At 34.8% G+C, this 13,594-nt stretch overlaps 1 protein-coding gene across 1 annotated transcript in view; it reads right to left on the reverse strand.

Moving 5' to 3' along the window:
* Positions 1-4,094: 4,094 nt before the first annotated feature.
* Positions 4,095-13,594, reverse strand: part of MSH4 (mutS homolog 4) — a 73,686-nt gene continuing 64,186 nt past the window's right edge. The window contains exons 18-20 of the mRNA XM_045835436.1: positions 11,254-11,428; positions 9,771-9,859; positions 4,095-4,283 (exon numbers count right to left, since the gene is read on the reverse strand). Of these exons, the coding sequence (XP_045691392.1) occupies positions 4,095-4,283; positions 9,771-9,859; positions 11,254-11,428 (453 nt within the window). The remainder of the gene's footprint in view (positions 4,284-9,770; positions 9,860-11,253; positions 11,429-13,594) is intronic.

Consider the following 13,594-nt stretch of genomic DNA (forward strand, 5'->3'; position numbering starts at 1 on the left):
CTCTTTCTAGCTTCTGGTGATCATCTAAGGACCTTTGACATTCCTTAACTTATACAGGTATCACTACAATACTGTCTTCACATGGCAATCTTCTTATAAGGACACCTGTCGTATTGGATTAGGGGCCCACCCTACTAGTATAACCTTATCTCAACTAATTACATTTAAAATTATTCTGTTTCCAAAAAGGGTCACATTCTGAGGTGCAGGGGCTGGGGTGGGGGCAATTGAACCCATAACACCTTTCCTTCAGTAATAAATTGGATGAGTCACTAAGCTGGTTAATCAGTCACTAAATCTCCTTAGTATCTTGCAAGTAAATTATCTTCTCTCTCCCACCAGCTACTCTAGTCTCTGCTTCTTTTTTCCTCTGCCCAACTCAACACATCTGTTCTACTCCCATTGCTTCTGTCTTTAATGATCAACTCTCCACCGGACTACTAAAACAGTCTCTTAAACAATCTTGTCTTCCTTCCTACGGCTTCAATCACCCTTCCCCAATCATTCATGCTATCACCCAGATGATCTTTCTAAAATGGAAATCTCATTGTTATCCCTCCACTTCCATCGCCATCACCCTCTCCCAACCTCCAGAAACACACACACACACCTTAGAACTCTTCAGTGGTCTACAGAAGAAATTTATATAAAGCACCTAGATTCATCTTCTCTTTCACTTTCTCATATGCACTCTACCTCCCAGCTAAACCAAAGAGCTTACTGTTTCATATCTCTTTGCTTTTACATATGCAATCCTTCTATCAAAAATGCACTTTTTCTGAATACCTGATATATTTTACTATCTTTTAAACTCCTTGACTCACAATTGTATAATTTTTTGTTCCACTACACTTTTTATTATGTTGCTCTATTATTGCATTTATCACATGGTGTTCCAACTCTAATACATGGGGTTTTTTTCCTCTTTACTACACCTGCAAAGTCTACCTCAAGATCAGACATCTTTTGTATCCCTAGCACCTAGTATGTGGCCTGTTCCATAGTAGATATTACTAATTTTTTTTGTAGTTTTTAAGAGTAAAACCTATTCTAAAACTTCTGCATGAAAGGAAAGATTAAAAAATATGCTACCAGAAGGGTTAAGCTAAAAAAAAATTAGGAAAGAGGGAAAAAATCATTGCTTACTATAAATAATTATCAGAATAGCTTTAATTTTTTAAAAATGAATTATTTACTACACATCTATTACAATGGCTAAAATTAAAACAACCCCCTCAAAATGACAATATCTGGTATAGAAAACATGTGAGACAATTGGAACTCTCATACATGGCTGATGGTAATACAAAATAGTATAGCCATTCTGGAAAAGTTTGTCAACTTCTTATGAAATTAAACATACACTTATGATATGATGCAGCTATTTCATTCCTAGTTAACCTAGATAAATTAAAACTAAAACTCACACAAAAATCTATACATGAATGTTTATAACAGCTTCCCTCATAATCACCAAATCTGGAAATCCAAATGTTCTTTAATGAGTGAATGGATAAACTGTGTCACATTCAAACATTGAAATACTAGTCAGCAATAAAAAGGCAAAACATCATGGATAAATTCTAAAACACATTATGCTGAGTTACAGAAGCCAGTTTCACAAGGTTATATGCTATATATTATTCTATTTATTGGACATTCCAGGAAAAAAATCCCAGAAAAAAACTATAGGGAAAGAATACTTAATCATTCCCATTGAATGCTGGGTTCAAGTTAGGAGCCAGGGAAGGATTTGACTATGAAGAGACAGTACTAAGGGAATTATTTAGGGGGAGTGGAACTGTTTTATGTCCTGCTTGTGGTAGTGATTCCAAGAATCCATAAATGTGCACCATTTAACTAAAACTGTACACCAAAAAACTAATTTTACTGTATATAAGTTTTAAAATAAATGCATTGCTTCCTATGCATGAGGATAAGCTGCCCTATTCCTCTACTCTCACATACCTTACTCCCAGACTTTAAAAAGGATGACTTTATACAAGGAGAAAGGCAGAACAGACTAAAAGAATGGCTTTGAGGTAGAAATGAAAGGAGTTTGGTACAACATTATGGGCATTTATCTTAAAAGGCTGGATTATAAGATAATGATCTATAATTTTAGAGAAAGTCAAAGGCAAAGAGGTCTAAAGAGTAGGGCCAAATAAACCTTAAAATTAAAAAATGGACTGTCTTCCTCGTATTCACCTCTTTCTACAGTACCATGACATGATAATTGTATCTTCATTTGCTTTGCTTTTTGAAGTTTCTGCTATACAAAATACTATTGAAGAAAAAGTACCAGTAACTTAATTTTAAGAAAATATAAAGCTATTTTTATGTCAGAATGACAAACCTAAAATAAAAGAAAGTCAGTTGGCTGCAGTTTTTGCATCAAAAGCTCTAAATGATGAAAAGTTTCTTAGAAGTCTGGTGGAATCTAATATTGGGGTTAAATCTAAAGGGAACTTAATACAATTCAGGAAATAATATTCAATGTATTTAATACTTTGTACCTGTCTCTGGCTTGCCTGTTTTTCTTCCATTGCCTGTTCCTCTTCTGTGTTTTATGGCTTCCTCACTTTTTTCCCTGTCCTCCCCAACAATCTGTCATGCCCACTTCCTTCCTCCTCAGTGCCTTCTAGATATTTGCCACAAGCCTAAGTTATCTGCTTTCAGCAATGACTGCATAAAATATAATTAATTTTAAAATCTATGAATTAAAATGTAGTTAATGGTCAAATTCAAATACTCTTCCTAAAAGAGGAAAACGAATGGAGAACATAAGTAGTCTAATAGGACATTTAATATATATCAAATGTAAATGTCATTACTAATTTACATTTACTCTTCCAACAGTATATATGTCATTCAAATTATAACTTTTTCAATATGTCTGGCTACTAATGTGTACTTAGAATGCTGAAAAAGAGTTTAATAAAGTCAAACATATTAATAATAAATTTGTAAGATAAAATATGTGTATGTTAACAAAAAATAGGGCCCTAACCAGTCTCTAAATTATTTTTTGGTCAAATTAGTATGAATTCTGAAGATTCTTGAATGTATTCCCTGAGTTCCAGATACTTAGTTGTCCAAGAAAAGAACAATTTCTCTATCTTGGCCTCCTGGCTGAGATAATGTAAATAAGTCATCTACTGTGATGAAATTGTAAAAATTAGGAGTTTGAGAATACAACAGCTCTTTACAGTTACTGAACTGGTGGTCTTCCATTTTCTTTGTCCAGTTATAAAACCACAGTGACCCGTGGGGAGATTCTAAAATGGTGGTGTAGCCACATGCCTACGGAAAAACAGTTCTATGCAATGTTCCCTCTCAGTCAAGAACTGAGGTAAACAAATCAATATTACCTTTCTGCAGTCATGGTCAACTCACCTAAAAAAGATGGCCAAAAATGAAAACCTGAAAAAGAGGTTGATGAGTAGAAAATGGCAAGCCTGGCCATTTGGAAAACTGAAAGGGTCTGTGGTGGTGACTCCCCATTCCAGAAACACTCTGCATTACAAATAGCCTTTGTTTATTTTTGTCCTTTAAAACTCTACTGAATGTCAAAAAAATACTTTGAAATTCCCAGTATCATTCTAACTAACTTCAGAAGCATCCAGTGTTAGAATTTGGGATACTAAGTAAAAAATTACTGAGACATAGGGTATTATTGCTTCAGAATAGAGTGTAAAAAACTCATGTATGTTTCCAGACATAAAAAGGAAGTTGTTTTTTTAAAATAAGGTATTTACTATAACATTTTATTTATTTTTTTAATTTTATTTAAATTGTTGTTGCAGTACAATTTTCTCTTTTACTCCCATCCCAATACTATAACATTTTAAATTCTAACTTTATAAGTATAAATTTAAAGCAATAATAAAAGTTTTCATAAATGAAAAAAGTATCACATCACACTGATTTTTGTCCTAAAAATCAGCCCTTTAAATAGTTCTCATTGGTAGGTAGTAATAACAAACATTTTCTTATACAGAATATATAGGGGATGAGAATTCTGAGATTAATATCAAGTAGTTGCTAACTAAAATATAAAATGAATTTTAATTTCATTTGTATAATATGAATTATTATTCAGTCTTTCCTAAAATTTGCTCAGCCTTGGGAACATCTGCTTCATACTTCTTTTTGAGACTGCTTAAATATGTTCGCAGACTGTCTGGATCCAACCGAGAGTTTCGAGCAGTCTGAACTAGCCTAGTAGCTAGATGGTACACAGCTCTCTGTCTTTCCATCTCAGGGGTATTCCACTGGTTTTTCTGTTATTGAAAAAATACATATAAAAATTAAAATAAGACTACTATCCACTCATATTAAACATTTAGTAATTTTCTATATCTTTTGATAGAAATGTAGAACCCAAGGGTTAACTAATCCCTTCAGATAAGTCAGTTCTATCCAATTAGCAAGGAATATACAGAAGAAATAAAGAAATATTATTTTGGAGAATAAAAGTTCACATGAATATTTGCAAATTTATGACAGATCTTTATATCCTTGAAAACCACCTTTCAATGAAAAAAGTCTGCTAAATAGGTCAAATATCTCAACACAAAACCAAAAAGTAAGAGAAAATCCACTAGAGCTGTGTTCTACAAACACTTTTTCATTAAAAAGCTATGGAAAAACAGCATTGTTTTCATTGCTATCTAGTATTCAAAATTTTAATTGTCATTCAAGGCTACCATTCTGCAATCTCCTATTTTAGTTCCCCAACAGATAAACTGGTGGAAAGAATGGTTCGTCAATAAACAGCTTGTCCCTCAAAAACACTCTTACATAAAAACTGCTAGAATCTAAGAGAAAATATTACCTGACAGGTGAATTACAACATAAAAATAAGCAACATAGTTAGCTACTTAAAATTATGCCTTGATGCTTAACAAACTACTTAAGGATACCCAAGAAATAATGTTTAAAATGGGAATTTTCTAATGTGTTGGAAGACCTTTAGATATCTGGTCCTTGAATAATATTTCAGGGTTGGAAGTACTGCTGGAAAATTCTTCATTCACTTCTCTGCCTGAGCTAGATAGGGGAATCAGCATTTTCAATGTTAACTCTTTAGTATGTAAAGTTTTAGTGAGCTTCCCTTTACTAAGGGAGATAAAATCCCTCAACTCTTTCTCAATAGCAGGCAATTTCAGACATTTTTCTACTTTCATTATAGGAAAAATAAATATGATTTCATGAGTAGAATAAGATGATTATATATTTACACATCTATTTAATACATTGATCAACTATCAGTTTATTATTTAAATAAACATTTATCGAACATCTATTATCATCTATAATCTGGATACCACATCTTATGTTTATATCTACAGGAGATACAAAAATGTCTACCTGACATGTTAATGAAACTCAAGATCAGTCTCACAATGGAAAGACATGTTTATAAGCAACTGATTAATGTAATTATGATAGGTCCCATGAGAGAATGCAAAGTGCTCAAAGGAAGAAGAGCTCAATTCCACTCAGGTCAATAAACTCTTAAACATGATGGGGTATTTGGAATGAATCTTGATAGAGGAACCTGGAAGGAAAGGCATTCTTGATGAAAGAAACATCTAGAACAGACCCATTAAAAAGCATGACACACTTATATAATCTTATTAGCAAATGTTGCCCCAATAAATTTAATTTTCAAAGAATTAAAAATAAGCCCTGGCTGGTGTAGCTGAGTGGATTGAATGCTGCCATGTAAACTGAAAGGTTGCCAGTTCAATTCCCTGTTCAGGGCACATGCTTGGATTGCCCGCCAGGTCTCAGTTAAGGGCATGAGAGGCAACCAATCGATTGATGTTTCTCTCCCTCTCTTTCTCCCTCCTTTCCCCTCTCTTTAAAAATAAATAAATAAAATCTTTTTAAAAAAGTTAATGAGGAAGGAAGGAAGGAAAGAAAGAAAGTAAGCAAGCAGGCAAGCAAGCAATCAGGTTAAAACAGTGAAATGACAAGTAATTGAGAGTGGCAGAAAAATAGGTTATATAATTAAGCAATGTTGTTTAAAGTTGGGGTAGTTAGCATAAGAAAATTATACAGCAGTAGTTAACAAACTTTAGTGTGTTTAAGAATCATCTGAAAGAAAAAAGTAAAACAAATTCAGGGACACAAACAACAGGAGGTAGTTATCAGAGGGGGAGGGGAGCAGTGAGGAAAGTAAAGAGAGTCAAATATATGGTGATGGAGGGCAAACTATGTAACACACGGGTTGAGTCAAATTGCCAAGAGAGGAAAGGGTCAGGGAGAAAACCCCAAGGCAAAATTGAAGGTTCAAGTGGTTTGTCCTCCTAATGAAGGGTGCCGCCAGAGAAGGGAGCTTGTACAGAGCACGTGTGACTGGAGACTCTGACCCCTTGTAAACATGGCTGTCAGAAAAAAAAGGCAAAGGCAAACATGGCAGGCACTGGCCTTCATCGGTTGGAAAGCTGGACACGCCCACGGGCTTTGGAAGGACATAGGATTCTGGGAGAGGACATTTGAAACAGTGTACTGGAAAGCAAAGCATCATTTGGTTCTTTTCCCTCCCCGGGGGGCAGGGCGCGAGGTGTGTGTCAAAGGCCACCAGCAGGCCTGCCAACAGTGGCCAGGGTGGGCCTGTGAGCAGAAGCCTTGGGGCACAGACTCTGAAAGATGCCTGAAGCTGGACAGAGACTGGAGACCAGCTCAGCAACCCACATTTATGATAGTTTTGGGTAGGAAAAAAAAAGAGGTTCTTGGTGCAATCTTGAACTGAGCTGGTAGAGGGTGACAGGGTGATTTTTCTTTGTGTGTCTTAGAGGAAATGGGCTTTGAAGCAGACACTTGCCTTTATTTCCAAAGACCTTGGTGATAATAGCACTGTGAACAGATTTTTGTTCTTATGTTATTTTCAGATCTTGAACCTATGTAGCAGTTGTAATGACAAATATTTAAATAACTATTTTTGACGTCATGCTGTTTTTCTTTCACCTTAAGTTTGTTACCCACATATATGAAGCAGAAATTTGTCATTATTTCAAATTATATGATTGTTAAATAAAAGATTATTTCCCACTGAACTCTGTCTCTGGACACTTGCTTGGTGGGCAGCAAGTGGTAGGACCTCCCCTACTGGTTCAGAAATAACTGCACTTTAGGTGGAGAGCATACAGTGCGATATGTAGATGATGTATTATAGAACTGAACACTTGAAACATACACAGTATTATTAACCAATGTCACCCAAATAAATTTGAAAAGAATCATCTGAAGACTAGTTAAAAATGTACATTCCTGTGCCACAAGAGACCGCTGAAAATCTGGAATGGCTCCCAATATTGCAGGTGATTTTAACATAAGTAATCCTAGGACTGTGTTTTGAGATATTATCATAGCAGATTTTTAACACTAGGCTAAGAAATAGTTGAAAGTTCCTTGGCAGGGGAACATGATAAGAGCTATACATTAGGAGATAATATGGTAGAAATATTTAGATCAGGCTGGAAAAGACAGAACTCACTACCTAGTTCTAATAAGAGGTGATTAAGAAGCAGGATTCATAGATGACTTTGATGGATCAAAGGAAGGCTTGAAAATGAAGAAATGAAATTTTACAGAAGATAATAAATATAATTTTGGACCTATTAAAGGATACAAACATGAATTAAGATTTCAAGAAATATGGAGAAAATAGAGTGGGGCAAAAGAGACACGCAAGTTGATTATTGCAATAGATTTATTAACTCAAAATTATGTCACAATGGCAGAGTAAAACTACTTTTGCCCCATCCTTATATAGATTCAGAGTCAATAAGAAATAAAAATGGAAGCTGAAGAGAAAATGAGATCACAAAAGATAGACTTTTAAATAAACAGGGCAAAACCTTAGAAATACTTTTATTTGATAAGTGGAATGATAAAAAGCACTGATCAAAAAGGGAAAGAAGTAACAGAAGATGTAGGAGAATGAAAACATCCAGGGGAAAACAATTCCACAGCAATCAAAGCAGGAAAGAATTATGAAAAGGGAAGAATGATTGTGCCAAATGCCACAGAGAGACCAGGAAAGAGAAGTGGAAAAAAAAAAAAGCCAGAAGATTTTACTATTGCCTCATATATAAGAGGAAACTTTCAGTAGAGTGACAACAGGAAGATCCAGTTTATGAGTGATGGAAGAAGCTACATTTGAGAAGTTGGCAGTAAAATGAAGAGAAATATAGTTTGGGAAGTAAGGTGAAAAAAAAGAACTTCTTAGAAAAAAATCTAAGAACAGTCATAGAAAAAGAAAAGTCATTCTAAAAAATACAAAGGATCCAAGGTGAAGAAAGGAAACCGATGATGTAACATCTTAACAGGGTTGGAGAGACAGTAGAATGGTTAAACAGGCTGAAAGATAATCTCTTCTTCTGAAATAAGAGGAAGAGAAATGGGTGAAAAAAGAAAACTCCAAAATAGAATTTTGAAGGGGAAAAGATTCTAGAACTCATCAAGATGACTTCAAGTCTTTCAAAAATTAAAGGAGGTGAATTCCTTGTAGAGAGTGAGGTCACAGAGGGCTTAGGAACAACAGAAATGTTTTGAAAGAGTTACTAAAGAAACCATACTCATCAAAATAATGGTAGAAAAAGCTAATAAATATTAAACTAAAGTTAAACTATGTGAATTTATAGTGGAAAAGCTAGCCTTTTTTTTTAAAGGAGAACAGAAGTTAATTTTTGTTCACCTTCAACAACTTTGGGTACAAAACTATTTCCAGTTATATAATACTTTATTTGTGTGCTTCCAAGATAACAGTTTCTCTGAGGAAAACAAAAACACCACTACATTAAATATGTACATTAATAACCTTATAATTCCAAAGGTTAAAGTGTCCATCTTAGAATATAGTTTATCAAATAACGTTAGCCTGCTGCAAGTATATTTGGAGCATCATTGGAAAAGCCAAAGCCTGCACGATTATTGAAGAAGTTGCCCCCAATTGGAGGGGTTTTCAGAAGAAGAGCACTGTCAAAATTATGGATGAAGGGATTCAAGTGCCATTAATTGGGAAAGTAAACTCAAAAAGACAGTCTAGGAACTGAAAAGACTGAAGGAATGCATTAAAAACTGAAGGCAGATTAAGAAAATGTGAAAGACATAGGAAACTATTACTATTGTAGAACATCTCATACTGTACCTAGATCAGTTTACTAAATGCTGGATTCTTAAAACAATATAAAGCAACCTGATACAAAAAGAAAAAAGATTTCCAAATTTTGACCCAACAGCTGTGAATTCAGTTTTGGAGCTACTGCTTCCTAGCAAATCCCTTAACCTCTATGAACCTCATTTGTAAAAATGTGAGTAAAACTAGTAACTTTTTTTCATCATTTATTAGATGTAACTGCTTCATGAAGAGTTATGAGGTTTATATATGATAATAGATAGTAGAGCTTTGAAAACTATGAAAAGGATTTTAAAATGTTGTACATAGTGATTTTTACTTTTAATGCATACTTTATATAGATTTATTTTCTCATCAGAAAGTTAGTGTAGCAGTAAGTACTGTAGGAACTTACTGTTTAACTTTTGTCTCATATTAGTTGATTTACTGAAAATCTTGAATTAAACCAAAAATTTTAAGAAGAGGATTTTCTTTATTTAGATATTAGGTTTTTATTTTAAATATTTTAACTATTAATGTGAATTATTACATATTTAGATACAAGGCCATTATAAACATGTACACTAAAAGTGTTTTCTTGAATTCAAAAAATGATTCTTATTGCTAAAAAGTTTCTTACCAAAATTTGTCTGGTAATTTGAGCTGTGATTTCTTTGGCATCCAAGACAATTGATGGTGGGAGTGATGACACCTCTGCAGCTTTTAACCCTAAAATTATAAACAATGATGGGGCTTCAATATTATTATTGCTAGTATCAGTGTTTCTTTTAACCAGTATTAATCTTCTCTTTCCAGATTTAAACTTTCCCTCCCAGACATTTCTAAACTACTTGACAATTCTCAAAATTAAGTTTTCCAAAGTCCAACTTACCAATTATTAGATTTAATTATATGTCCAAGACATGTTAGGCAAATTATATCAATTACCTCTCAAGATACCTCTGAGGCACAAAAAAACATGTTAGGGAAAGGAAAAGAGGTAATTAGAAAATTGCATAATAAAAGAAAACTGAATAATAGTAATAACATTAAAATTGCAACTACAAATGCAGTTGGTTAATAGAAGGTCAAAGAATATATGGGTTTTGCAAGGGAGGACAATGTTTAGCCACAGAGATGTTCCTCTGTGGAACAGAGGTGAATGTAAACATAGCTGAATGTTCCTCTATCTAGCAGATCAATGAGGGAGGAATTTCTCAGAAGCTTTAATGGTAGGTTACTACTCTTCATGCAAATTCCAAGTACCAACTAGTAGTCTTCAAGTTCTCAGAATTTAATTTTATTACATTGTATGAATGCCATATATACTTACTACTGTGTGCTAATAATTTATCACATTTATTGCTCTAGAGGCAATAGAAGCCCACTAATATTTACTCAGAAGTAATAATTGCTAGGCATTATACTAGGAAGTTCATGATAATTCATTCAATCTTCACAAGCCTATATATCTGGAAAATTATTCCCATTTAGCAGATGAAATTAAAGCTTATAAAGATTAAACATCTGATACAAATTAAGCTATCCACTTGATTTCCTATTTCAAATGGAAAAAATGTTTTTTTTGCCTCTGCCAAGTGTCACATTTACTGCAAAAATAATTTTTGGAACTTTATATGTATAAGTCAATTGAAAATTCTCTGTATCCATGAGATTTCACACATGTCAAATAATAACACAGATAGAAAATGTAATCAAGTTTATAAATGTCTAAAATGGGGTATATTACCCCATTTAGATTTAATTATCAAGCTTCCAGACTCTGAAGAACATAGAGAAAGAACCTACTACTGAAAGAGTATGTAAGGAATATATAACATTCAATTCATTATATAACTTGCAAATATAAACTATTTTTCTAAGGATAGATATCAATACTTCTGGGGTCTTTATATGTTATAATTCTACATAGTTACTGGTTAGTATACATTTTAAAATAAGCTTAATACATATAAAATTACATAGAAAACTGTCTTAGAGCATTTAAGCACTCAAAAGAATGACAAAGTACTTAGTTGACAGCCAAATAAAGGAGAGAAGAAGCTTTGTCTTATGAGAATATGTAGACTTTCAGTGTATAGATATAATTTCTACATAAATACCATAATTTTTTTCTTCTGTGAATCCCTTAGAAAGTCTGTAGGTATACAAGATTGCTCCTTTATTTCTTGAGGTGTTTTTTACATGTTGAACTTCAAAATGCATGTTTTCTACATTGGGATACAGGACATCTAGATGGCATAGTTCCAAGAAATGTGTAGCAAACAGTGTAAATGCCTAGAATATATAAATATCAATGTAAATATCAATGCTTTTTAAACAAATGATAAAATTCTATTTTAATTTCTTAAACATAAAATTTAGTTCAGTTTTCCAAGTAGCTTAGAAGTGTAGGAATGAAACTAATAGCTTTAAGGCTAACATGATAGATTCATTTAAAAATGTTTTAGAAATTCATATTCAATGAAGGACAGCACATAAATGGGTTTCTGGAGAACCTTGCTGCAGTCCTGCAAGATACTTCCACCTAGCTGGCATTGTGACTGTCTTCCAAAGGCCATTTCACAGTTCTATCAATGCAGCTGTTGGGGAACAGGGTAAGACCAGTGAATTCCATGAGCACAGACCCAATGCTTCACGTCACTTGCTAGGAAGTGAGTTCTCGATTAAAAGCAATTCTGTGTGGAGTATGACAACAGTGGATAAAGCATTCTGTTAAGTTCAAGGGTGGTGGTTTTGGCAGAAGAAATTAATGAAAAGAAGACAAATCTGTATCCAGATTAAGTACCTAGCCCAGTAAGAACAAATTGCTGCCCCTTTCATGATGGAAGTGGTCCAGTGCAATCAAACAGCCACCTGGCAGGTGGCTGATCACCTTGGGGAATGGTGCCATATCAAAGGCACAGTGTTGGTGTCTGTTGCTGGCAGACTGGGCATAAAGTCATGGTTGTAGCCCACTACAGAATGGTCATGGTTAGTGGAAATCTATGTTGCTGAGTCCATGCCTAACCTCCATTCATGCCATCATGGCCACTGTGTTTATGAGTCCTTTGGATGATGTCAGGAGTGGCTGGAGAGAGAGGCTGACATGTATCCACAGAACAGATCATCCTATCCACTACATTATTAAAATCCTCCATTGTTGAGGCCACCCTTTGGTTCAGTATGCTCATGGAACACAAATAGCCTCACAGTTTTCCCACTAAGACAAATTTATACATATACCTCTCCCCCAGATTTCCTTGTCACCAATTTTCTAAACATGTTCCTTCCAAGTCCCAGCTACAGCACATGAACTAGTATATAATTACACATTTGGCCATTTCATGTCCCAAGCAAAATGAACAAGTTAGGTGCTCTGCTTGAAGTCCTGCCAGCTTGAACAATTTTCCTTCACTACTGTCCTTTAGGATGTCCCAGAAAGGGGATACACTTCTGTATCTGTTCACTTTCCAGTGGCACCCGCATATCATGCAAAACCATCTATAAATCAGGAAAGTCTTCTCTTCCTCTCTCAGTGATCATAGGGGATTATCCATGAGGTCACATGTACAGACTGAGAAAGAGAGCAGTGTAGCAGGCATGGGGACCATTTACAGGAGCATTCAGGCAATTTCTTCATGCAACTTACTCATATTTTCATCACCAGCTTAGGCTTGATCACCTATATGCCACTTCCATTTGATAACAGAGTGCTTCTGTGTACACCCAACTTAATGGCAGGTGGGTCAGATAATACCCAGTTCACGATGGGCAGCTCAGGTTGCATGACAACTTGGCAGCCCATGCTAATCATTCAGTCTCTACTAAGGCACAGTAGTAAGCCAAGTGTGGTTTTTCAAAAGGAGTAGCTATCAGCAAAGGATGGTAGGATTTGCTCCAAAATCCTAATGCCCTGTGCTATAATTCACGTACAGGGCCCTGCCAAATAGCATCTCCATCTGCCACTGACACTTCAAGCACTACTGACTCTGCTTGGTCATGTAGCCTAAGTAGCAGAACAGCTTGCATGGCTGAGCATGTTGCAGAGTCTTCTCTTGTTTTGGGCCCCACTTAAAACTAACAGTGTTCAGGTCACTTGGTGAATGTGCCAGAGTAATACATCCAAATGGGGATGACTTTGTCTCTAAAATCCAAAGACCAACTATGTATTTTGCCTCTTTTCCAGTTGGAGGGGCTAAATGTAACAAATTGCTCTACACTAGTGGATCCCTAGAAACTTCACTGAGATAGAAGGCCCCTCCCTGTACTTTTGTCAGATTTATTTCCCGCGTCTGACACAGATGTTTTACCAACAAATCTATAGTAGTTGCTACTTCTTGCTTACTAAAGCCAATCACTCACTATAAGATTATCATTGTAATGTAATGTAATATCTTGTGGCAGGTTAAGCAGTCAAGATCTTTGCAAACTAAATTATGACACAGAGTTAGAGAGTTGATA

The sequence above is a fragment of the Phyllostomus hastatus genome, unplaced genomic scaffold, assembly GCF_019186645.2.
Source record: "Phyllostomus hastatus isolate PE091 unplaced genomic scaffold, TTU_PhHast_1.1 phas_contig_209, whole genome shotgun sequence".
Classification (NCBI taxonomy): Eukaryota; Metazoa; Chordata; class Mammalia; order Chiroptera; family Phyllostomidae; genus Phyllostomus; species Phyllostomus hastatus.